This window comes from Dipodomys spectabilis, unplaced genomic scaffold, assembly GCF_019054845.1.
Source record: "Dipodomys spectabilis isolate Male_0828 unplaced genomic scaffold, ASM1905484v1 ptg000147l, whole genome shotgun sequence".
Classification (NCBI taxonomy): Eukaryota; Metazoa; Chordata; class Mammalia; order Rodentia; family Heteromyidae; genus Dipodomys; species Dipodomys spectabilis.
Window position 1 is genome coordinate 7,585,005 of NW_024870824.1, and position 24,746 is coordinate 7,609,750.

The 24,746-nt window shown below is 47.9% G+C and overlaps 4 protein-coding genes across 6 annotated transcripts; 2 read left to right on the forward strand and 2 right to left on the reverse strand.

The window, feature by feature from the left end:
- Positions 1 to 20: 20 nt before the first annotated feature.
- Apbb3 (amyloid beta precursor protein binding family B member 3) lies at positions 21 to 6,284 on the reverse strand. 3 transcript variants are annotated; one of them, XM_042692225.1, is made up of 13 exons: positions 5,976 to 6,284; positions 5,539 to 5,702; positions 5,381 to 5,457; positions 4,763 to 4,823; positions 4,396 to 4,542; positions 4,127 to 4,254; positions 3,863 to 3,868; positions 3,605 to 3,719; positions 3,406 to 3,490; positions 3,113 to 3,196; positions 2,769 to 2,884; positions 2,442 to 2,633; positions 21 to 551 (listed from the first exon to the last, which is right to left on the reverse strand). In XM_042692225.1, exons 1-13 carry the CDS (start codon positions 6,022 to 6,024, stop codon positions 315 to 317), a joined length of 1,461 nt encoding a protein of 486 aa, XP_042548159.1. In that variant the 5' UTR covers positions 6,025 to 6,284; the 3' UTR covers positions 21 to 314. The 3 variants fall into 3 exon arrangements, with proteins under 3 accessions (XP_042548159.1, XP_042548157.1, XP_042548158.1); XM_042692224.1 differs by lacking the exon at positions 21 to 551 and adding an exon at positions 1,019 to 1,438 and having other exon boundaries at positions 5,976 to 6,108; XM_042692223.1 differs by lacking the exon at positions 3,863 to 3,868 and having other exon boundaries at positions 5,976 to 6,108.
- Positions 6,285 to 6,539: 255 nt separating this feature from the next.
- LOC122118256 (SLC35A4 upstream open reading frame protein) lies at positions 6,540 to 9,014 on the forward strand. Its single transcript, XM_042692231.1, has 3 exons — positions 6,540 to 6,642; positions 7,582 to 7,680; positions 8,816 to 9,014. The coding sequence occupies exons 1-3, from the start codon at positions 6,628 to 6,630 to the stop codon at positions 9,011 to 9,013; spliced, it is 312 nt and encodes a 103-aa protein (XP_042548165.1). The 5' UTR covers positions 6,540 to 6,627; the 3' UTR covers position 9,014.
- Positions 9,015 to 9,406: 392 nt separating this feature from the next.
- LOC122118254 (probable UDP-sugar transporter protein SLC35A4) lies at positions 9,407 to 11,263 on the forward strand. Its single transcript, XM_042692227.1, has one exon. The coding sequence runs from the start codon at positions 9,417 to 9,419 to the stop codon at positions 10,389 to 10,391; it is 975 nt and encodes a 324-aa protein (XP_042548161.1). The 5' UTR covers positions 9,407 to 9,416; the 3' UTR covers positions 10,392 to 11,263.
- Positions 11,264 to 13,154: 1,891 nt separating this feature from the next.
- On the reverse strand, positions 13,155 to 19,817 carry LOC122118026. The gene is given in 6 exon segments (XM_042691875.1): positions 13,155 to 13,391; positions 13,470 to 13,614; positions 15,273 to 15,400; positions 17,969 to 18,207; positions 19,523 to 19,629; positions 19,735 to 19,817. Coding segments are annotated over 6 exon segments (939 nt in total).
- Positions 19,818 to 24,746: the final 4,929 nt, after the last annotated feature.

A 24,746-nucleotide genomic window follows, 5' to 3' on the forward strand; every position in this document is an offset into this window, starting at 1 on the left:
TTCAATATATTCACACCTAATGAGGTCACTGAGGGATTTTTATTTGCACTGGTTTTGCTATAAAGTGTTGCTGAGGTAGAGCCAATTGTCCAGGACTGGACAGGGGCAAGGACCCAAGGAAAGGGGAGCCAGGGGCCTAAGTAGTAGTGCAGGGCCTCTCAGTCATCTATATCAACAATAAACTAGATAATAAATAGAAGATAGGCAAGGGGCAGGGGCGGGTAGAGATGAGAGGCTGTTGGCCCCTGGGGAATGAAGGGGAATAGAATTGGGCATCGATTCAGAGCCTCCTTCCCCAGCCCTCTAAGACCAATTTAGGGCATATGGAGCAGAGAAGGTTTCAGCCGGAAGGCATCAAGAAATGAGAAGACACCCCGCTTTCGAGGGGCTGCTCCTGCACCCCCGACCCCTCCTTTCAGAAGGGGGAGAGGCAGGGGACCTCTTGGGGAGTCCATGGAGCTGGTCCGCTTGAGCCGCAGGCGGGCACGGGCCTGAGCACTCCAGGCCTTGCCTCGAGCTGCAGAGGCCACAAGACACTTCTGGTATTGAACCTAGGGAGAAGGGGAATGTGAAGATGCAGCTACTTTCTGCCCACTGAAATCTTCTACAGGGCAGGAACTGGCCAAGGCTTCTGATATGAGGCTGATAGTCATATCTGAAGTTACTATATAAATCCCTGGTAGCCCAACAATAAAAACATAAAACTTGGCATTTACTGAGAACTTGAGGAGAGCTAGACTCAGTAAGGGGTCTACATAACAATCTCAATCCAGCTATTTATAAGGTGTTATCTCCATTTTCTCCTTTTTTTTTCTGGGGCTTGAACTCAGGGCCTTGGAAATATCCTTGAGCTTTTTTTGTTGTTGTTGTTCATGGCTAGCACTCTACCACTTGAGCCACAACTTTACTTCTGGCTTTTTGGTGGTTAATTGTAGAAAGAAGTTTCATGGACTTCCCTGACTGAGCTGGCTTCACACCCCAAACCTCAGGTCTCAGCCTTCTGAGTATTTGGTATTACAGGGGTAAGTTTAACAGGTATGAGCAACCAGCATCTGGCTGTCCCGTTTTTCTAAGTGAAGATACTGAGATACAGAGACAGAAAATGGTGGAGTTAGCACCCAAATCTAGTTTGTCAAACTGCTAAGCCTGAACTTAACTATGACTACTACTATGCTGCCTTTCCTCCATTTTACTGTTCTGAACCAGTCTTTGGTAAAGCTGCCTCTTAGTCAAGGGGCAGGGCTGAAGTCCTAATCTTTTCCGAATACAACTGCCCCAATTATCTCTTGTTTGAACGACTCACCAAAGAGTGTAATTAGCCTTTTTACCTCCTCTCTTGTGTTCTCCAATCTTCTACCCACACTTAATTTAAGAGGTCATCCTAATCCACAAATCTGACTTCACAGTCCCACTCAGAATCCTTCTGGGGTTCTTAGTGCTTTAAGATAAAATAAACATCACTTTATAGGGTCTTCTACACCTGGCTTCTAGCATCCTTACTGCCCTCAACTATCATTACATCCTCCCTTGCAGGCTACATTCTTTCAGATGCTCAACACCACCAATCTCTCTCTTCCTTTCACAGATGAGGTTCCCTGTGTTTGCAATTAACCACTCCATTCCCTCACTTGCGTCACTTCCTCTTTGATTCTATTTTCTATCACCTCTTACAAGTAGCCTTCCTGATCCCTGAAGGAATATCTCATCCATTGTCCTGTGGTGTGTAACATCTTCCTAGTTTCTTTCTGCTCTAAGGGTTCTATGGACCATCTATATTGCTGAGTTCCTTAGAGTAAGTATAGTGCCAGAGCCTGTAAGCACTCATACAAGTTGAGTAAATAAATGGACTGAACTAATGTAGCTTAAAAAGCTGACATTTGGGGGCTGGGAAGGTGGCTTAGTGGTAGAGTGCTTGCCTTGCATGCATGAGGTCCTGGGTTTGAGTCCTCAGCACCACATAAGCAGAAAAAGCAGAAATGGCACTGTGGCTCAAGTGCTAGAGCTCTAGCCTTGAGCTGAAAATCTGAGGGACAGTGCCCAGACCCAGAGTTCAGGCCCCATGACTGACAAAAAAAAAAAAAAAAAGCTGACATTTGTATGTCCACATACACTAAGAAATAACCTGATTGAGACAAATGAGAAAAAAAAAAAAAACAATACCCATTTTATATAGCACAGCTCCTACACAACTACAACTGCAGACTGAAATTTATATGTGAACCCTGTGTCAGAGCTGCTCATACTTTAAGAAAAGTGGGAATAACAATTATAAAATACCATGGCCTTTAAATACTGGCAACTAGCCAAAGCTTGCCAAAACCACCATAAAACCCAAAATACTTGTGGACCCAAGTAGACCCTGGGATCCCTGGAGGCTGCTGATCTTGAGACCAGTCCACAGTACAGAGCAGTTGCAACCCCCATTCCCACCCCTAACTCACCATACAGGCAGCTTGCACAGCTTCAGAGAGTCCCCCTGCGTGGGGCTGGCACCAAAAGGCTGCACACTGGAAACTCTGACGGCCCAGGTCAGCGATGAGCCCAAACGTGTGTGGGTCACGGCCAACACCAATAAAGGTCACAAGACGAACAGGACACTGCCACAGTGGCTCTTCCTCTGCACCAGCCTCTGCCTGCCCATACCAGGCTTAGTCACTAGAAGCCCAAGTACTGGCCAGACACTCTAAGATCTCCCAGCAATAAGCAATGAGCCTCCTCATTATCTCTGCTCATTCTTTACAGCCCCCAACTTTACCCTCTTCTGGTACCTGCATGGGATGTGCAGTCATGAAAGAGTCAGACACACTGAGCATAGTAGGGACCCAGGTGTTCCGGTCCCCCCGTGCGGTGAGAGTACCAATGGCCTCATTCAGTACATCCATTCCTGGAAAGGACATGACTACTGTGATGTCTAACATGAAAAGAGTCTGCAAGGATAACCTAGGTTTATTCCATTGTCTTGGGATTCAGAGAGAGGTGAGAACAGCTAAGACTAGGCTTAGAATTCTGTTAGAAACACTTGTACATTTCATTTTATGTGAGGCAATGGGAAGACTGAGAAATGGTGGTAGACCTGCCTTACCCACCTTCCCCTGGCTCCCTCAGTTCTCACCCATGGCTTTGGTGACTGGCAGAGTCCCCATGTACAGTGCCTCATACTTCTGAGCAGCCTGGCTCACAGCATCCAGCAACTCCACTGAAATATATACACCAAACTGGCATGGAAACTCTCTCAAGCACCACTTTCTTCACCCTTCTGAATGGGTCTGGACCCAGGGAAAACTCATGGATGTTCCTCTACTTAAAGGATTCGGATCCCTAGGACTGGACACCTCAAAAAGAGTTAACCCTCACCCCACTCCCTCATCACCAAAGCAGCCAGATGGTGCATACCCCTCTCCATACCTTGCCGAGGCAGATCTTCAGGTGAAATGGGGTCTGGAGAGTAGCAAGCGCCATCACCACTAACCCCTACTCGTTCTGACAAGATCTAAAATGCAATGCAGCCAGCATGAAGTACAGAGAAAGAGGGAAATTGGATTAAGGAGCCGACTACCTTAGAGGCTTCAGTCCCAACTCTACATCCACATTCCCTGGCCCTTACCTGGGCACAGAGTCCATGTAGGGCACTTGCAATGGCCTTGGCAGGAACATCGCAGTGAAACACATGGCACTTAAGCATACAGCTGTCTTTGTCACCCGCCACAAAAGCAAAGTCCCTGGCAGGGGCAGAGATGGAGCTGAGGTAGAGGCTGGCTACAGCCTGTTGTGCCTGCAGGAGGCTTTCAAAGTCAAATAAGGGATAAGGTGGAGATATAATAGGGAGGTCAGGACTGAGACTAAGGTAACTGGTGTAACATACCTGTCACTGTTCCAGAAGCATGTGAGAGCAGAGGAGACAATCAGCCCAGCCTCTCAGACTTGCCCCAATCAGTCCCTGCTGAGTTGGGCCCACCCTCCCCAACCAGGGCTCCACCAGGCAAGGGAGGCAGTGCTGGGTCCAAGTCAGAGGATCTGTGTCCAGGGGTTCAAGTGCCAGGGATCAGCATCACTGGGGATCATAGCCTGCAGTTGGGGGGCAGGGGGGAGAAGCAGCTCTTGCTTGGGGGGATGCAAAAGTTCTCACCGGCCCTTGGAGCTGCCCACACCCCATACACGGATGTGCACCAGAGGCTGACAGTGGATCAGACTATGATCCAGGGGATTCACCAGGCTCATGGCATCCTTCTTCAGGATCATCAACATGTTCTGGCCCTTCCAAGGACAGAATTTGGCCAAGAGATCAGATAAGGGTGGGTGTCATGGAAAACAGACATTCAAGAAGAACCACTCCTGCTCGGCCATATGTTAAACCCCTTGGAAGGCAAAAAACAAAACAAAACAAAAAAAACTCACCTCACCCCAGGTACCATCTGGGGGCTGTCTCCGGTTACGGGTCTGGGCCAGCTGCTGGATACAGTTATTGACTGCAATACTGCTCTTTCCTGGTGCCAGGTCCTCTTCTGGCACCTCTACCCAACCCAGAGAACGGACTGCAAAGCACTGACAAGTTCAGTAGAAAAGACAGAAATGAGCAGGGATGGAATAGGGTGGCAAGTGCTGAACACAAACCATCTGGTAGTCACACCCTTAGTCCCTGGTCACCTCTATTCAGTCTAGTTCCACCCCTGATCTTTCCCTTGGCATCTTCCAATTCCCAGGGGAAAGCGGGGGGGGGGGGGGGGGGGGGGGGGGGGGGGGGGTCTTCAGTTCAAGTCATTACCTTAGCCCCTGGCTCCAGGCTCTGAATGTAGGATTCCTCACCATACCAGGTCAGAGAGTTACTGGAACAGAAAGCAGAGCTGGTAAGAGGACCGTACTTCCTATATTAGAGGCACTGGTGAGGCCCAGACTATTTGATCAGCACAGGATGTAGGTCAAGACCTGAAATATAGTGCCATAAATGTAAAACCAGCGATGAATAAGACCCAACACATATTGAATCAATATGAAGTATGGCTTAGAATTTGATACAAAATTCAAAATACAGGCAAAGAGCATAAACCAAACATCACAAATAAGAATGTGTTCAAAATGTGCACCAATGTGCACTGAAACAAGAGACCTTAGGACCCTTGCCCCCCGTAAACAGAGCCTAAAACAATGGATGAGATCTAGAATATGATAGATCAGATTATAGAAAACGTGTGGCTAATCACAAGAGCTTAGCACAAAGGACAAAATTCAAAAGTCCAGAATGTGGAGCAGAGCCAAGCACAGAGAACACAGTCCTAAAAGGAACAGACTCCAGAATCTGAGCTACAAAGCTGTGGGTCCAGCTGTATTTTGGAGCGCAGTGCAAACTCCAAGCCTTTTATTTTGCTTGGGCTATTCCTGTTACCTCCGATCCAGTGAATTCTCCAAGCTGGAAAAGGATCTTCCCTTTGGGGGACGCAGCTCCCAAATCCCCTTTGTCCCCTGTAGAGTGGGAGTTAATCAGTGTAGCAGCAGACCTAGATCCACACCTGAATTTTGGCTCCCTCCTCACACTCCACCTACCTTGCCTAGATCCTCTGCATCGCCTAGTTCCCAGGTTGGGCGCTGCCACTGGGTGCTACCGCTGGGTACATGCCAATAATAAGTACCTGCAGCATCACGGATCTTCCTCCAGCCGGGGGGTAGGCCTGGCTCCCCCTCCAGACTTTGGTCCCCCCACAAGTCATCTAGAGGAATAAGGGGTTGAGGGGAGGGGGAATACTATTTGTGAGTTCAGAATAGCACCCTGTCATAACACTCCCTCCATTTCATAGGGCAGTCCTTATGTCAGAGCTCCAGGCTCCCCCAGCCTAAAGGCATCACATGCAAGGATCAAGGTTCATTTGTCCCCTGGTCATCATGCTAAACATACCCCCAACCTGTCTCTGAGTCTCAGAATCCTTACAATCCCTTGCTCCCCTCAAGATCTGGGGCCTCCCACCGGACCCCTCCATGCACACCGTCGCAGTTGACCAGAATGATGGCCAGCATGTAGTCCTTGCCCAGCATGGCCCCGCCGAGTCCCCGCCGGCCTCTGCCGGCCCGCACCCTCAGCCCAGCGCGACCTCTGGAGATGCTGTGCCTACAAGCCCAGGCTCTGCGCTGGAGGCCTCCAGGCCAACTGGCGCCGCACTGACACTGGGCGGGCCAGGGACAGGCCCTAGAGGCGGGAAGAGGCGGGCCTGGAGCAGCACTGTCCGCGGTGGAGGGGTGGCGCCTGCTCCCCTGTGTCCGAGCGTGCTTCAGTGCAATGGGTGTGAGCCAGGCGCACCAACCCCAGCGAACTCACAGACACCACCCCACCAGCTATGACCTCATCAGGGGGCGGAAGAGCGGCAAGACGAACATCCGCCTCACGCACTCGCCCACGAATGAGATCATCACTCCGGGTCATCAGCGCGCACGCGCACACACACACGCAGCCTGGGACGGGACGGGAGCGGTCACGAGAAAATAGCTGCGCGAAGCTACGGGCCGGGGCTTCGCGACCAGGAAACCAACCCCTCTTTTCCCGCAATGCCCCGGAAGTGCCTTCGCCCTCAGTAAAGATGGCCGTGGCATTTGGCATGAAACGGGCGGGGCTGCGCCTGCGCAACAAGTTCGGCAGGGAAGATGGCGGATGACAAGGTGAGTGAACGTGGGGGTGATTCTCATTCGGGATGGTCTTCACATTCCATGCTTTTTCAGTTCCGGGAGAGGCAGCACTGGAACGGCCCAGGGGTGAGGGTGTCCTGTGTCTTCGCTGGGGCTCCTGTCGACTACCTCAACAGTGAAAGCGGGGAGAGTTGGGGATTTCTGGCTCTCCCCGTGTGTACTCTCCCAGGGTCAGTTACTTGCACACACTTGTTCAGCCTGAAACGCTCCACTCTGGCCCATTCCCTAGCCCCTAAAATTTCCCTTCCAGTCCGCACGGACGCTAACACCACAGCCATCCAAACCCTCTTGCACGCGCGCACACACACGTACTGAATTTTATATATACATACGACCAGACTCTCTCAGTCATTTATTCGCACTCTTGCCTCATACATCTAGATATTTCCATTCAGTTCGGGGTGGCCTTGGGAATAAAAGCATAAAACCCAGGCAGAGTCAGGCTTACCCGCAAATTGTCCAGGGACCTGCCTCGACCCACTACTCACTGTTGGCTTGGAAGCCCCGTATCAGCCACACATTTACCAAAAGCCTGCTTTTTTCCCCTTGTCCAGCATTGGAACGCATTAGTTAAGACAGACTTAATGGTTTATAGTTTGGTAGACCTTTCCTCATAGAGCTAACTGAAGGTTTCTCTTGCCTCTTCTATACAAAACTTGCTGCGTAAAATTCCTGTATGGGTTGTTGAAAGTTACCGATGCAGAGTCCATCTGTCCCCTCCTCACTTGGCCCCCATGTGAACTCTTTGCTTTACAATGCCTTTCCTCCTTTACTACTGCTATCTCAGGAAGATTTTCTAGGAAGAAATCTCTGTGGCTCACCCTACTCCTCCTAACTCCCAGCCTCTGATAGAATTGAGCAGGGAATGGGGCTGGGTCAAGTCTACTGGAGCCAGCCTCTCCCTTGTCCTAGGATTCTCTGCCCAAGCTTAAGGACCTGGCATTTCTCAAGAACCAATTGGAGCACCTGCAGCAACGCGTGGAAAACGAGGTCAACAGTGGAATGAGCCAGGTAGGGCCTTTCCTTTTACCACTCACTTTATGCTTCCATACCCAACTAGTTAAATGGGTAGTAGAGATTCATTTTAAAATTTTATTTTTGGTGCTAATGAGGTCTGGACTTGGGACCTTGTACTTGCTAGACAAGTGTTCTACCAGTAGACACTGGTAGATGCTCACAGACTTGTAATTCTAATTATTCAAGAGGCTGAGATCTTCTGTTGTGGTTTGAAGCCAGCCCAGGCAGGAAAATGAATGGAAAATTGGAAATGTCATTTCCAATTAGCCGCCACCAAACAAGCCAGAAGTGGAGCTATGGCTCAAGGGGTAGAGTGCCAGCCTTAAGCAAAAAAGCTCAGAAACAATCTCAGGCCCTGAGTTTAAGCCCTAAGACTGGCACCAAAAAACAAAACAGACACACACACACACACACACACCCCTGCAACACACACACACACACCCCTGCAATCTTAAGTGAAAACTAACTAGGTGAAGTGGGGAGGAATGAATATTTTCAGACTGATGAAACAGTCTATGCAAAGCTTTGTGATGGGAAGTAGTATTAGGAAAATGAGGAGGGACAGGAAATCAGCTTGTCCACATTTCTGGTGTACCATGCTATAAAGCAGAGCTGGAGAAATATACAGGATTTGGGTCCCTAAAGGATTTCTCTGTAGGATTCTGTGGTTGGAGCCTTCCAACCCCAGGATTCTGATATTGTGAATTAGAACTCCTGAGTTCTTTTCTAGCTCCAAAATCTTGAGAAATTTTTTTAAGAAAATACCATAGCTGGGCTGGGAAGGTGGCTCAGTGGTAGAGCGCTTACCTTGCATGCATGAGGCCCTGGGTTCATTTCCTTAGCACCACATAAGCAGAAAAAGCCAGAAGTGACACTGTGGCTCAAGTAGTAGAGCTACTTGAGCTGAAGAGCTGAGGGACAGCGCCCAGGCCCAAAGTTCAGGCCCCACAACCAGCAAAAAGAAAAAAAGAAAGAAAGAAAATACCATAGCTGCCTGAGGAGAAGCAGGTAGTGGAATTCTCTAAGCCTGAATTGAATAGTTCCTGGTCAGAGAAAGTAGAGAGCCTGTGTGATTTTTCCTCCTTCATTTTTCTCCTACCTCAGTTTGCTTCTGCATTTTTTTTTTCAGGATGGCTCACTGTTATCCTCCCCATTCCTCAAGGGATTCCTGGCTGGCTATTTGGTGGCCAAACTGAGAGCATCAGCAGTATTGGGCTTTGCAGTGGGCACTTGTACTGGTATCTACGCAGCTCAGGCATATGCTGTGCCCAACGTGGAGAAGACATTGAAGGACTACCTTAGGTCATTTCGCAAGGGGCCTGACTAGCTCTGGATCCCATGGAAGAGGCAGGATGAACAGCTGGGCCCTGGAGGTGGAGACTTTTCAATCACAGATGCTCTACCTGGCTTCTCCTGCTGTCATCCATTTGCTGTCTCCACTTGTTCTGCCACCTTTATCCTTGCTTTTCTTCCTGCAGAGGGTGGACAGAGGCTTGTCAGGCTGCACCTTGGACTCATTCCCTCCTTAGTTCTGTGGGACTGGCACCAAGACTGTAGTTCAGCAGCCCTAACTCGACTCTGCAGCTGACCCTGATCCTCAATATTCTTTCTGGCAATGTACCATGGCTCTCCCTTCCTGGGAGCCAGCTTCATAACTTGATTTCCCTCAAGCACCCCAGTCTGTCTGCCCCTAGCTAGCTACACAGACCACCCAGGGTCTGATGTAGGCCATGAGTATAGAGGATGGAGGTATGTCATACCGGGGCCGTCCTAGGCAGGCCCGTTGGACCCTAATGCTACTCCTATCTACTGCCATGTATGGTGCCCATGCTCCATTGCTGGCACTGTGCCGTGTGGACGGCCGCATGCCCTTTCGGCCCTCATCAGCAGTATTACTCACTGAGCTGACCAAGCTACTGCTGTGCGCTTTCTCCCTCCTACTGGGCTGGCAAGCGTGGCCCCAGGGAGCCCCACCCTGGCGCCAAGCTGCTCCTTTTGCAGTATCAGCCCTCCTCTATGGCGCTAACAACAACCTGGTGATCTATCTGCAGCGTTACATGGACCCCAGCACCTACCAGGTGCTGAGCAATCTCAAGATCGGAAGCACGGCCCTATTCTACTGCCTCTGCCTCCGGCATCGCCTCTCAGCACGCCAGGGATTAGCACTGCTGCTACTGATGGCTGCAGGTGCCTGCTATGCAGCAGGTGGCCTTCAGGACCCTGGGAACAACCTTCCTGGGCCCCCTCTGGCAGCAGTTGCCAGCCCCATGCCCTTGCATATCACTCCACTGGGACTGCTGCTCCTCGTCCTGTACTGCCTCATCTCAGGCCTGTCATCTGTATACACAGAGCTGCTCATGAAGCGCCAGCGGCTGCCACTGGCTCTTCAGAACCTCTTCCTCTACACTTTTGGTGTGCTTCTGAATCTTGGCCTGCATGCAGGGGGTGGCCCAGGCCCAGGTCTCTTAGAGGGTTTCTCAGGATGGGCAGCACTTGTGGTGCTGAGCCAGGCAGTAAATGGGCTGCTCATGTCAGCTGTCATGAAGCACGGCAGCAGCATCACACGCCTGTTTGTTGTGTCCTGCTCTCTGGTAGTCAACGCTGTGCTTTCAGCAGCCCTGCTCCGCCTGCAACTCACAGCCTCCTTTTTCCTGGCCACATTACTCATTGGCCTGGCTGTGCGCCTGTACTATGGCAGGCAGTAGCCCCTGACCATAGCCATTTTTGCTTCTGACCTTGTAGATTAGGGGCCATGAACTGGGCTGCCTTTTGGCCTTCCCCCACCCCACCCCCACCCTCCACCAGGATTTCCCCAGTAGCCTTGTAACAAGTGCCTTGTGAGAAAATGTGGAAAAGTAAGAGTCAAGTTAGTCTTGGAGGTGGGTTAAGGGGTACCCCTAGGAGACATGAAGAGTAAGTTTGGTTAAGTAAACAACCCCACTCTGTTCCTCCACATTAACAAATTTGGAGCATCAGTCCTAGGCCTGAGAACCCCATCCTGCATGAAGATAGTTGCTTAAGGGTGTGGACATCTGTGGTCATCTCGGCAGACCCACTTCCCCAGGCCTAGTACTTGCTGCTTGAGCCTAGCCTCTGTGCATGATTCCCACGTAAGGGATACATCCACTGTCTTGCAGGAAGGCTTAAGTGGCACAAATCATAGAACTATCACTCAGGCCACTACCAAGCTCCCCAGCTCCAGCAGAGCCTGGAGAAGGTCTGAAGGCCCCTTCTGAGTGCCGCTCCCCACACAGCCTTTGTTCTGGAATTTCTAGAGAGGGCTGGAACTTGACTCATCTCAGGGAATGTTACCCCTGGGCTCTAGCTTAAATTTACACTCCTGACCCACCCCAAGGGCCCTCTTGAATCCCTCTGCCACTTTTAAGGCTCTTAGGTGTTACCGTCTTTCCCATTTGGGGTCCTGCCTCTCATAGTATTGTCCCAACAGCCTGGGGAAACTGCATAGTGACCTGGGACCAGGTACAGGAAACTTGTATAGCTCAATCAATGTTTAAATGTGGAAGCAATAAAGTCTTAATAAAAAGTGTTCTAGGATGTAGGGTGCTTCCTACAACCAGTTGCAGTTGTCCTGTGTGTTCTGTGCTACATAACTCCCATCAAACAATTTTGTTCCCTAATCTCCAGAGTATCTTAATTTTGGTATGCCTTACAAACTAAGTGAAAAATATCCTCCCAGCTGTTGCCAGTGGCATCATTTTCATTGGGTGCTCCATGGGGTCAAGACGTCAGGTTTTTTTTGTTTTTTTTGTTTTTGTCATGTGGTTTGAATTCAGGGCCTGGGTTCTGTCCCTGAACTCTTTTGGTCAAAACTAGCGCTTTACCACTTTGAGCCACAGCACCACTTCCAGTTTTCTGATTTTTTTTTTTTTTTGGGTCCGGTTGTGGGGCCTGAACTCTGGGCCTGGGCGCTGTCCCTCAGCTCTTCAGCTCAAGGCTAGCGCTCTACCACTTGAGCCACAGCACCACCTCCGGCTTTTTTCTTTTTGCTTATGTGGTGCTGAGGAATTGAACCCAGAGCCTCAGGCATGCAAGGCAAGCGCTCTACCACTGAGCCAACTTCCCAGCCCCTGATTATTATTTTTCTGGTAGTTAATTGGAGATAGTCTCAGACTTTCCTGCCTGCACTAGACCTGAACCACATCTCAGCTCTCAGCCTCCTTTGTTGTTGTTGCTGTTGCTGCTGGTGGTGGTGGTGGTGGTGGTGGGGCTTGAATTTCAGGCCTGGGCGCTGTCCCTGAGCTCTTCAGCTCAAGGCTAGTGTTCTACCACTTGAGCCACAGCGCCACTTCCAGGTTTCTGATTGTTGTTGATCAGCATCCTGAGTAGTTAAGATTACAGTTATGAGCCACTGGCACCCTAGGATTACAGATGTGAGCCACCAATGCCTGGCTTCCTGCTGGCTTTTGGAATTTCCCTAAAGCCTAAAACTTGAGCCCTAGGGAATATACTGAGTCTTGGGTCTAGAAGGTACTATTCTCAAAGGAGAAACTAAACAAGACCAGAAAAAAATGCTTAAGACCACAATGGATTTGGCTCTATTTTCCTCTGGTTCCCTCACTCATAATTCCTGTGGCCATTTGTCCTTTAAAGTCATAGCCAGAGTAATGCAGACCCTGCTTCCATGCTAGAATAACTGATGAGCTTGTCAAAATGGACACTTAGTGTATGTAGTTCTTTGGAAGAGACAACCAGTTCTGTACCTAGCACCAGAGTGCCAGGTTTACCTCAGACCTGTCAAAGCAGAATCTAACAGTGTGGCTTGGGAAACTATTTTAAGCATCTATTAGTTGTACTAAAAATCGCATTGTGACATTTCCACATGCATACAATGCATCCTAGTCAACCTTACTCCCTCCCCTACTCCTCCTCTTCCCATTTGCCCCTCTTAAAAGAAATTTCATGTTCTGTTTTCATGCATGCAAACAATTTATCCTCATCCCTCCCCTTTCTCACCAGTGTCCCTTCCCCCCATCATTGGAGGCTGTTTAACTTTCTTGACTTATGTGTGTGTGTATTAATTACATCGGGGTTTCATTATGGTACATTAGATGTGCATCTATTGTGTTTTGCTCAGATGTACAAATTCATGGTTTTGCTTTCTCAGGAGGCTATTTTAAGTTGCCTAGGTGATTTGGGTGCACAGTGAAGCTTGTGACCTACTTGTCTGATGTACAACTGCGGCCAAGCTTGAATTTAAAGTCTGCCTTTGCCACTTAACTGTTTGGGAGCAGAGTTTACTTAGCCTCTTCGGTCTTCAGTTGCTATGTCTCTGAAATGAGGATCAAATGGTACCTACAGTATAGGTAGCTGAAAAGGCAAAATGAGTTTATAAAAATTATGTGCTTAGCCAGAACTGACACAAATGAATCATAGTTATTTGGTTGGTGGTAGTAATTATCCCTAGTGAGGGACGGCTTGCTTGTTTTGTCCTACCTTCTCCCAAGGCCCTAAAGAATGAGGAAGGAAACTGCCTCTGTGGAGTTCCTGATCAGATTACTCCCCAGGGCAGGAATCCAGATGGACTGGCCTGTACATTGCCAAAGTTGCTGGTTCTGGATTTGGAGCTCCTCATTCAGGGAAGCCAGATCGATGGTGTCTTGCAGGACACTAGCCAGCAGGCTGCGGTAAGGGTGCTCTGTGGTTGTGGTCTTCTCTTCCCATAGTCCTTGCCAGGCTCAAAATACCTGTGCCCAGATTCAGAGATACCCATTGATCGGCTAGCCTTGGCAGCAGCTTGAGGTCTGCCTTCTGTCCCCACTGACCTGCAGCATGTGGCATGTCCGTGCTCCGGTAGCTGGCACATGCAGATCATAGAAGCCCACCAGGTCCTGTTCTGCAGCGTCCTGCTGTGCCTGCAGGGACTCCACCTGGAGTCTCAGCTCTGTCTGCTCCTGGTGCCATCTCTGACTTTTCTTTTTCTTTTTTTTGGGGGGGGGTCCGGTTGTGGGGCCTGAACTCTGGGCCTGGATGCTGTCCCTCAGCTCTTCAGCTCAAGGCTAGCGCTCTACCACTTAAGCCACAGCACCACTTCCAGCTTTTTTCTTTTTGCTTATGTAGTGCTGAGGAATCGAACCCAGGGCCTCATGCATGCAAGGCAAGCGCTCTACCACTGAGCCACCTTCCCAGCCCCTCTGACTTTTCTTATAGGCCTTCAAAAAACATTTGTACCCTTCTTTGCAGGCTGCCTGTGAGCCAGGCTCTATGTTAAACACGTTTATCTCATTTTATCTCGTAATAACTATAGATCAGGGGAGTGATCTAACTTGCCCAAATTTCCTTAGCTAGGGAGGAACAGAGTTGAGATGGCAATGCCTGTCCTGCTTGGGAGAATGCCACAGAGATGGGACAAATTTTAAGTTTTACCTTACTATATACATGTTAGGCTACAGCATAGCTCTAGCTATGTCTTTCCATGTCTTGCCTGCTCACATGGTTTTATCTACTTGACCCCACCCCTCCCACCTCTCTACAGGTATTTTTTTTCTTGCCAGTCCTGAGTCTTCAACTCAGGGCCTGGGCACTGTCCCTGAGCCTCTTTGTGCTCAAGTCTAGCGCTGCACCATTTGAGCCACAGTGCCACTTCTCGCTTTTTCTGAGTGGTTTATCGGAGATACGAGTCCCATGGACTTTCCTTCCCTGGTCTGGCTTGGAACAGCAATCCTCAGATCTCAGCCTCTTGAGTAGCTAGGATCATAGGTGTGAGCCACCTACACCTAGCTTAATGTTTTGTTTCCTTCCTTCCTTCCTTCCTTTCTCCTCTTCCTCCTCCTCCTCCTCCCTCCCCCTCCCCCCCTCTCCTCCTCCTCTTTCTCTTCTTCCTCTTCTTCCTCTTCCTCTTCTTCTTCTTCTTCTTCTTCTTCTTCTTCTTCTTCTTCTTCTTCTTCTTCTTCTTCTTCTTCTTCTTCTTCGTGTGTGTGTGTGTGTGTGTGTGTGTGTGTGTGTGTGTGTGTGTGTGTGTGTGTGTGTGTGCTGGTACTGGGGCTTGAATTCAAAACCCAGGCACTGTCAGCCCTTCTGCTCAAGGCTGGTGCTCTACTACTTGAGCTACAGTTCCCCTTCAGGCTTTTTGCTTGTTAACTGGAGACAAGAGTTTATGGACTTACCTGCACAGGCTGGCCTCGAACAACATTCCTCATATCTCAGCCTGCTGAGTAGCTACAATTACAGGCATGAGCCACCAGTGCCCAGCACACGTTTTGTTCTTAAATTGTTCAGTTATGTTTTATTGAGTGTCCCTGGAGTGAGCACTAACTGCCCTTGTGGAGAGCTGAGTCTAGTGAAGTCCCCTGACTGATTTCCTATTTCTTCTCTGAGTCTCAGCCTACATGCCATCTCCTCTTATCTACTTTAACCTGAATGAAGTAAACCTCTGTTCCTTCCAGCCCCTCCCTTCTCCATCACAGCTTTGTTCCCCACAAGGTTGAGAGTTGTGTGATGATGTGGGCCAGTTACGATTGGTACTTGATGCTGTCCCCTTGCACCATGTCTGGCCCCATTACAAGGTCCCTCAACCCCTTACTTGATGCTCCTCACCTCTTCAGTCACCAGATCCTTGATCTCTTCACCTGCCCCACTGCTCTTGTTCCAAATGCTTCAGCTCCTCTTGGATTAAAATTTGGTGCTGCTTTTGCAGTCTCTGCCTCCAGACTTGGGACAGGAAGAACTTCAGGGCAACATCTGGGGTCTGCTTAGCCTAGATGGTATCAGTCGAAGATTAGCCAAAACTGCTCCCAAGACCTAAGTGGCCCAGAACAGCCTGTGGCCTGGGCAGACTCAGGGGCTGTGGGTTGAGAGAAAAGGTACTAGCTCTGTCAATAGGTGCCATAGTAGCATGAATCCCATATGCTGAATCAAAGCAGCCCTTTGCTGCTTCCCTATGGATCCAGTGACCTTGCATGTCAGAGTCTCCATATTCCCTTAGATATTAGAACAAAGCTAACAGGAGGTAGACTAGCTGGGTTCTGGGATTCTTCACTGCCCCAGCTGTCTCCAGTTGTTCCTGGGGTAGATGAGGTATTACCTGTTCCTTGGAATCCCTGAAAGGATGCTTTTGGCGGAGCTCAGACCCTAGAGGTGATGCTCTTCCTGTTACTAGAGGAAAATGTAATTAATCAGCCACCCCCCACCCATACACACACCTAGCTAATCCCCAAATCCCAGATCCACCTTGGGGCTCCCCCTTGAGGCCTAGGTTGGGACTTATTGATAAATCTATCCGTTTGAGAGAAGATGAAGAACAATTCCTTTTCCACCATTCCTGCTAGGAAGTGCAGGTTTAACTTGAAACTTAAAATCATACTGTTTAAGAGCTCTCACCTTTTCTTTGTTTCTCTCTCTTTCTTTCTCTTTCTTTCTCTCTCTCTTTATGTATTTATTTATTTCTGTTTTTCTATCTTTCTTTCTGTCTTTCTCTTTCCTTCCTTCATTTCCTCTCCCCCACTTTCATTTTTTATTAGCTGTATGACCATAAGCAGATGAATAGCCTTTGAAAGCTTCACAGTTTTCCACCTTCAGGCAATTGCTCAATAAATGAAAGCTAATATAGTATGCCTGATTTCTCCAGGCCCAGGGCTGTATAAAAAATGGTCATTGATAAGTAAAAACAAAACGGAAAAGAACAGTAAAACGGGTTTCTACCACCCTGCAACAGCTCGTGGAAGACAGCGCCCTCTACTGTACAAAGAAGGATCACATTCAAAGAGACGAAAGGCATTAGGAGTCCAAGGGCTTCAGTGTGATTTGCACCTCTGCTGCCCTTGATTCTGTTGCTGACTCTGAGCTATCCACATCTCTTCTCTAAGCCTCAATTTGCTCATTTGGGAAAAATGATGTCATCCTTGCCTAAAATACTTCCATGGCTTGCTTTCCACCTTCAAGTGAGTTCAAACATCTCAGTAAATTTGCAAGATCCTGTGTGAGCTGGCTCTAACCTCCCTCTCTGGTCTTCTTTCCTTGGCTTTTTCCTTAGCTTCTGTTCCCTAGCATATTGAGCTCTTTCCAGCCCCCCAGAGATTGCAAGCACATGCTCATCTCTGAGTTTCTATCATTCTTCCTACCTGAAAAAAAAAGGCTTTTTGGGGGGAGAGGGCAGTGGTTGTCGATCCTGGGGCTTAAATTCAGGGCCTGAGCTCTATGCCTGAACTTTTTTGCTCAAGGCTAGAACTCTACCACTTGATCCAAAGCTCCACATCTGGGTTTTTGGGTGGTTAATTGGGGATAAGAGTCTCAGACTTTCCTGCTCACACTGTCTTCTCACAGAGATCCTCAGATCTCAGCCTCCTGAGTAGCTAGGGTTACAGGTGTAAGCCATTGGCTTCCAGCATTGAAATATTCTTTTCTCATCTTCATTAACCTCCACCACTTCCTTCATGAAATTACTTCCTTCATCAAATCTTCCTTTCCTCTCTTGCCAAGGCTAAATTCAATGTACCATAGACCCATTAGCTTATAAGCCTTTCAGAGTACTGATCATGGTGTGGTAGTTATTTCTCCCTAGCAGATTATAAACTCCACAGGCTAGAGAATTTCCAGGACTGATACATCACTATGTCCACCACCTAGTAAATAATTGATAAATGGGAATCAACAAATCATTGAATGAATGGACTGCCCTGTAAACAAACAAGAATAAAAATATAGGGGCTAGGAAGGTAGCTCAGTGGTAGAGCGCTTGCCTTGCATGCATGAGGCCCTGGATTTGATTCCTCAGCACCACATAAGCAGAAAAAGCCGAAGTGGTGTTGTGGCTCAAGTGGTAGAGTGCTAGCCTTGAGCTGAAGAGCTGAGGGACAGCGCCCAGGCCCAGAGTTTAGGCCCCACGACGGACCAAAAAAAAAAAAAGAATAAAAATATAAATATGGGGGGCTGGGAAGGTGGCTCAGTGGTAGAGCGCTTGCTTTGCATGCATGAGGGCCTGGGTTTGATTCCTCAGCACCACATAAGCAGAAAAAGCCGGAATGGTGCTGTGGCTCAAGTGGTAGAGCACTAGCCTTGAGCTGAAGAGCTGAGGAACAGCGCCCAGGCCCAGAGTTAAGGCCCCACAACTGGCAAAAAATAAATAAAAAAAAATAATAGGATTGCCAAGAGGTTGCATGAGAAGACCTACATGTGGTTCTGGGTGCCCCATAGCCTCCTCTCTGTTCCCTTTGGGTACCTGGTTTTTTGGCCACTGGCTCCAAGTTTTTATCACCTAGGGAGAAAGAGTTCAGAATAGGCTCTGGACACTGCCAGCGCGGGTGCTCCCAGACCTCATCTTGCTTACCTGTAGTTCTTGTAGTGCCCTGCCTAGTTGTTTAAGATCACCATATGTCAAGGTGTCTCCAAGAAGGCCTAAACGCCGTGTCTTCAAGCTAGCCTGGCGGGCCCTGGCCTCTTCTACTGCATCCCACAGGATAGACTTCACCGGTCTCACCTGCATCCTCCATCCTGAGGCCCCCAATAGAGCAGCCTGGAGCAAGTTCAGGGGACTTCCTGGCAATAAGAGACTCAGAGTAGATTATTCTTTTCTATGGACTCCAGAGCACATAGAACACATTGCTCTGGGGGTAGTGTAATACTTTACATTTCTTTTAATAGAACTATCTATCAAAATATCTAACCCCTATTAGACTACTACATGTGCTTGGTGGATTACTTTTTTTTTGGGGGGGGGTCCGGTTGTGGGGCCTGAATTCTGGGCCTGGGCGCTGTCCCTCAGCTCTTCAGCTCAAGGCTAGCGCTCTACCACTTGAGCCACAGCGCCACTTCCGGCTTTTTTTCTTTTTGCTTATGTGGTGCTGGGGAATCAAACCCAGGGCCTCATGCATGCAAGGCAAGCGCTCTACCACTGAGCCACCTTCCCAGCCCACTTCTTTTCATCCACAGTAGCTCTACTGAATCCCACATGCCCTGTGTTTTACAGATGAGGAAACTGAAGTTCAGAAAAGCCAAGCTACTTCTTCATACCCTCAAGAACAAAGCAGTGAATGGCAGATTTGCATTTATCTGGAAGCCAGTTTGGTATCATGATTATGGGCACAGAAGGACTTTAGTATTAAACAGAACTGTGTTTGAATTTCAACTCTGCCTCTCATTAAGAAGTTGCTTGAGCCGGGCACTGGTGGCTCACACCTGTAATCCTAGCTACTCAGGAGGCTGAGATCTGAGGATCGCGGTTCAAAGCCAGCCCGGGCAGGAGAGACCGTGAGACTCCTATCTCCAATAAACCACCAGAAAACCGGAAGTGGCGCTGTAGCTCAAGTGGTAGAGCACTCGCCTTGAGCTGAAGAGCTGAGGGACAGCGCCCAGGCCCAGAGTTCAAGCCCCACGACCGACAAAAAAAAAAAAAAAGAGAAGTTGCTTGAAGGGGCTGGGAAGGTGGCTCAGTGGTAGAGCGCTTGCCTTGCATGCATGAGGCCCTGGGTTCGATTCCCCAGCACCACATAAGCAAAAAGAAAAAAGCCGGAAGTGGCGCTGTGGCTCAAGTTGTAGAGTGCTAGCCTTGAGTTGAAGAGCTGAGGGACAGCGCCCAGGCCCAGAGTTCAGGCCCCACAACTGGACCCCCCCTCCCTCCAAAAAAAAAAAGAAGTTGCTTGAAGCCAGATATGGTGTCCAAGTTGACTTTTAGTATTAACTTTGCCCTTTCCCCTCCAGACTCTCGCATTCCAGCTACACTGGGACCTTGCTGAATGTTGCCTTTTCCAGAGAGTCAGGCTTGCTCTCTGTCCTGGGGCTAGGCAGCAGCTGGTTGGTTGACAGGATGAGGCAAGCCTAAAGCAGATCCCAGAACTTCCCATCCCCAGCCACCTTGAGGATGCAGGCAAAGAAGTAGGTTTACTATAGTGGTTTCCTTCCAAAAGCCATGAACCAATCCAGAGTAGAGAACCCTCCGTCTCCTCACCAGCAACCTCACCAGCCAATACACGAAGCAGAGGGCAGTCTCTGCTAGAGGGAAAGAAGAAGAAAGATATCCATGGGTGCATGAGGAAAGAAGGCAGACATAATCACAGTCTGATGAAAAATCTATTTCCAGTGACTTTTAAGTAATACCAGGCAGATTTGCAATCTTGCTTTTGGTTTGTCATGTACTTGTTTGGTTTGGTAATGAGCATCAAACCAAGGGTCTCATACATGCTAGGCAAATGCTCTACCATTTAGCTACATATCCAGCTTCAGATTTACAGTCTTGTATAGATCTTTATTTTATTGCATTGTATTTTAATCCAAGAGGTAATATAATCTTTGAGTGTGTGTGTGTGTGTGAGCACACGTGCGCGAGCACGCATGCACATGTGCAGATTCTAGGGATTTTTTCAGTGGTTAATTGGAGATGAGAGACAAGGACTTTCTTGCATCAGCTAGATCTTAACTGCAGTTCTCAGATCTCAGCTTCCTGAAATAGCTAGGATTACAAGCATAAGCCATCAACACCCAGCTATGTAATGTAATTTTATGGTAAAAATTATATTTTTTCAAAGGGAACATGCACCCAAAATATATAAAGAGCTTTTATAATCTAATTTAAAAGTAGGCAAAGAGGGTCAGGCACTAGTAGCTTCTACGTGTAATCCTAGCTATTCAGGAAGCTGAGATTTAAGGATTACAGTTTGAACCCAGCCTGGGTAGGAAAGTCTGTGAGAGTCTTATTTCCAATTAACTACCAAAAAGTTGGGAATAGAGCTGTAGCTGAAGTGGCAGAGTTATAGTCCTGAGTGAAAAAGCTAAGGGACAGTGCCCAGACCCTAAATTCAAGCTCCTGTTCTAGCACACAAACAAATAAATAAAAAGTGAGATTAGCCAGGAGCAGGTGACTCACGCCTATAATGCTATTTACTCAGGAGGCTGAGAGCTAAGGATCTCAGCTCAAAGCCAGCCCAGGCTAGAAAGTCTGTGAGACTCTTATCTCCAATGAATCACCAGAAAATCAGAAGTGGCGCTGTGGCTCAAGTGGTAGACCACTAGCCTTGAGCTGAAGAACTGAGGGACAGCACTCAGGCCCAGAGTTCAAGCCCCATGACTGACAAAAACAAAAACAAAAAACAAACAACAAACAAAGTGAGGTTAATGGTGTGTATATTTCCATGTAGCGTTGTTTTGAGGTTTTCTTAGTGGTACTAGGGTTTTAACTCAGGTCTTCAAAATTGCTCTATCACTTGAACCACGTCTAGTCCTGTTTTTTGTGGGTTATTTTGGAAATAGAATCTAGTGAACTCTTCTGCCCCAGTTGACCTCACACCTGAGTAGCTAAGATTATAGGAATGGAGCCGGGTGCCAGTGGCTCAAGCCTGTAATACGAGCTACTCAGGAGGCTGAGATCTGAGGAGCCCAGTTCAAAGCCAGCCAGGAGAGGAAAATCTGTGAGTCTCATCTCCAATTAATCACCAGAAAACCAGAAGTGGCGCTGTGGCTCAAGTTGTAGAGCGCTTAACTTGAGCTGAAGAGCTCAGGGACAGCACCCAGGCCCAGAGTTCAAGCCCCACAACGGAAAATAAATAAATAAATAAATAAAGATTATAGGAATGGTCCACCAGCATCCAACTGTTATTTCCTTCCCTCCCTCCCTCCCTCCCTCCCTTCCTTCCTTCCTTCCTTCCTTCCTTCCTTCCTTCCTTCCTTCCTTCCTTCCTTCCTTCCCTCATTTATTTATTGCCAGACATGGGGATTGAACTCAGGGCCTGGGCACTGTCCCTGAGCTTCTTTTGTTCAAGGCTAGTGCTCTACCACTTGAGCCACAGCGCTACTTCTGGCTTTTTTTGTTTATGTTGTACTGAAGAATCGAACCCAGGGCTTCATGCATGCTAGACAAGCACTCTTCCACTAAGCCACATTCCCAGCCCTCCCTCCCTCCTTTTCTATGCCTTCCCCCAACATGTTTCCACTTCCTGGTATTAATTTTAATAAGTAGTTCATTAGTTGCTTAGAGGAATTATACTTTTAGACTGCCCTCTAAGTAAGTATACCATCCTTTAGTCTGTTTGTGTAAATATGCATAGAGCACTGTATATATTATCATGTATCATGTGTATTTATATATATATTTATTTATTGTTGTTGGTCGTGGGGCTTGAACTCAGGGCATAGGTGCTGTCCCTGAGCTTTTTTTTTTTTTTTTTTGGTCAGTTGTGGGGCTTGAACTCTGGGCCTGGGCACTGTCCCTCAGCTCTTCAGCTCAAGGCTAGCTCTCTACCTCTTAAGCAGCACTTCTGTTTTTCTGAGTGGCTTATTGGAATCTCACGGACTTTCTTGCTCGGGCTGGCTTTGAACCATGATCCTCAAATCTCAGCGTCCTGAGTAGCTAGGATTACAGGCGTAAGCCACTGGCACCCAGTCCATTACAGTATTTTTATGTCACTTCTCAAATAGGAGTAGTGTCACTCAATATCTAATAGCAAGCTAGTAATTTCTCCTCAAATTATCCTGTTTGAAGTCCCAGCAGGTATCACTGGGTGGTGCTCAGAAGTTCTTGCTGTAAGCCCCAGCATGCACTTTATTTATTTATTTGGTCGGTCGTGGGGCTTGAACTCTGGGATTGGGCGCTGTCCCTGCACTCTTCAGCTCAAGGCGAGCGCTCTACCGCTTGAGCCACAGCGCCACTTCCGGTTTTCTAGTGGTTTATTGGAGATAAGAGTCTCATGGACTTTTCTGCCTGGGCTGGCTTTGAACTGCGATCCTCAGATCTCAGCCTCCTGAATAGCTAGGATTACAGGCGTGAGCCACCAGCGCCCGGCCCAGCATGCACTTTACCTAAGGCCATTGTACACTGAATTTGTTCATACATTTGTGTATGTGTGTGCATGCACACACACTCAGACACAGACACACACACAGACACACACACACACAGACACAGACACACACACACACACAGACACACACACACACACACACACACACACACCAGAACCATGGCTTAAACTCAGGGCCTAAAGCTTTGTCTCAGCTTTTTTGTTCATGGCTTGCACTCTACCACTTGAGCCACATTTCTAGTGCAGCATTTTGCTGGTTAATTGGAGATAGTTTCAAATTTATATTCAGACTGGCTTCAAACATTAATGCTGCAGGTGTCAGCCTCCTGAGTAACTAGGATTATGAGCTACTAATGCTCCCCTGTTCATATTTTCCTTCCCTTCACAGTCCTTTTCTTTCCTTTCCTTTCTTCCTTTCATTGTGGGCTGAGGATCTAACCCAAGGTCACGAACATGCTAGGCAAGTGCTCTACCTCTGAGATACATTCCAGCACTCTATTTGACACTTCAGCTTCTATCTTACACTTGTTGCAGTTAATCTTTATGGGCTTGGAAATCTTATTTGTTTCTATTTAGAACACCCATTTAATATTGCCTAAAGAAATTTACATGACATCTGTTTTATAATACTAGGAAGGAGAAATAGTTCCCAGTTGGATACATTGCTAAAGAGATGCTATTTACAAATAAGTCTGTTCAAACATACCTGTTTTGTTTTATTTATTAGGTTTTTTTGTTTTTGTTTTTTGTCGGTCGTGGGGCTTGAACTTCTGGGCCTGGGCGCTGTCCCTCAGCTCTTCAGCTCAAGGCGAGCGCTCTACCACTTGAGCTACAGCACCACTTCCGGTTTTCTGGTGGTTTTTATTGGAGATAGGAGTCTCATGGTCTTTCTTGCCCGGGCTGGCTTTGAACCGCGATCCTCAGATCTCAGCCTCCTGAGTAGCTAGGATTACAGGCGTGAGCCACCAGCGCCCGGCTATTTATTAGGTTTTTGAGACCACCTGGGCTGTATATCTCAGGCTGGCCTTGAACTCAGGATCTTCTTGCTTGTGACTTCCAAGTGCTGGGATTACAGGCATTCAACAGAACATAATTTACTTACTTATTTGTTTATCTCTCTTGGGGCCTGAACTCAGGGCCCGGGTGCTGTCCATGAGCTCTTCTGCTGAAGGCTAGTGCTTTATCACTTTGAACCACAGTGCTACTTCCTGTTTTCTCCTGGTTAATTGAAGATAAGAATCTTCTGAGTTTCCTGCCTAGGCTGTCTTTGAACCATGATCCTCAGATCTCAGCCTCCTGAGTAGTTAGGATTATAGGAATGAGCCACCAGAGCCTGAAAGAACATAAATTTTAATGCAAACTTCCACCTCATTTTCAACAACTCTTACCACCCTAGCTGTAGCTTCCATTATGATTTCACAAACACATTTTAGTTTAGTTTAGTTTTTTTTTTTTTGGGGGGTCCGGTCGTGGGGCCTGAACTCTGGGTCTGGGTGGTGTCCCTCAGCTCTTCAGCTCAAGGCTAGCGCTCTACCACTGGAGCCACAGCGCCACTTCTGGCTTTTTCTGTTTACGTGGTGCTGAGGAATCGAACCCAGGGCCTCATGCTTGCAAAGCATGCACTCTACCGCTGAGCTACCTTCCCAGCCCTGGAGTTTTACAATTTGATTCACACTTCCATTTCTGCTTTTTAATGGTTAGTTGGAGCTAAGAATCTCACAGACTTTCTTGCCCATGCTGGCTTTTAACTATGATCCTTAAATGTCAGCCTTCTGAGTAGCAAGGATAACAAGCATGTTACCAGCACCTGGCAAAGTAATGTTCCTTGAATTTCCCTAAACAAGAATGAAAAAAAAAAAAAAAAAACATTTAGGAACCGGCAGAAGTTCTCATTTATCTACCTAACCTCTCAGAAGGCTGGGCTATATCACATCAGCTTTATTACTTTCATCTTAATAAAATGCTCAAAGATTTCTACTCTGATAGGATGAATCCCTTCTTTCTCCTTCCCCTCCATTCTTTCCAGTTCTCTTGAGAGTTAGTCTAGTATTCGGGCTTATCTGTTCTGTCAGCATAACTTCTTTCAGTAATGACTCTGAGGCTATACCTCAGGCCAGTCAGAATCTTAACAGTTCAGAACCACAAGCTTCCCCAACTTATCCTTTCAGTTGAACCCCAAACATAGAGACTATAACTCAAACTGCAGGTGCTTGAGGTTAGTGCTCAACCACTTTGAACTACAGCTCCATTTCTGGCTTTTTAGTAGTTAATTGGAGAACAGAGTCTCATGGGACAGGCACCTGTGACTCTTGCCTG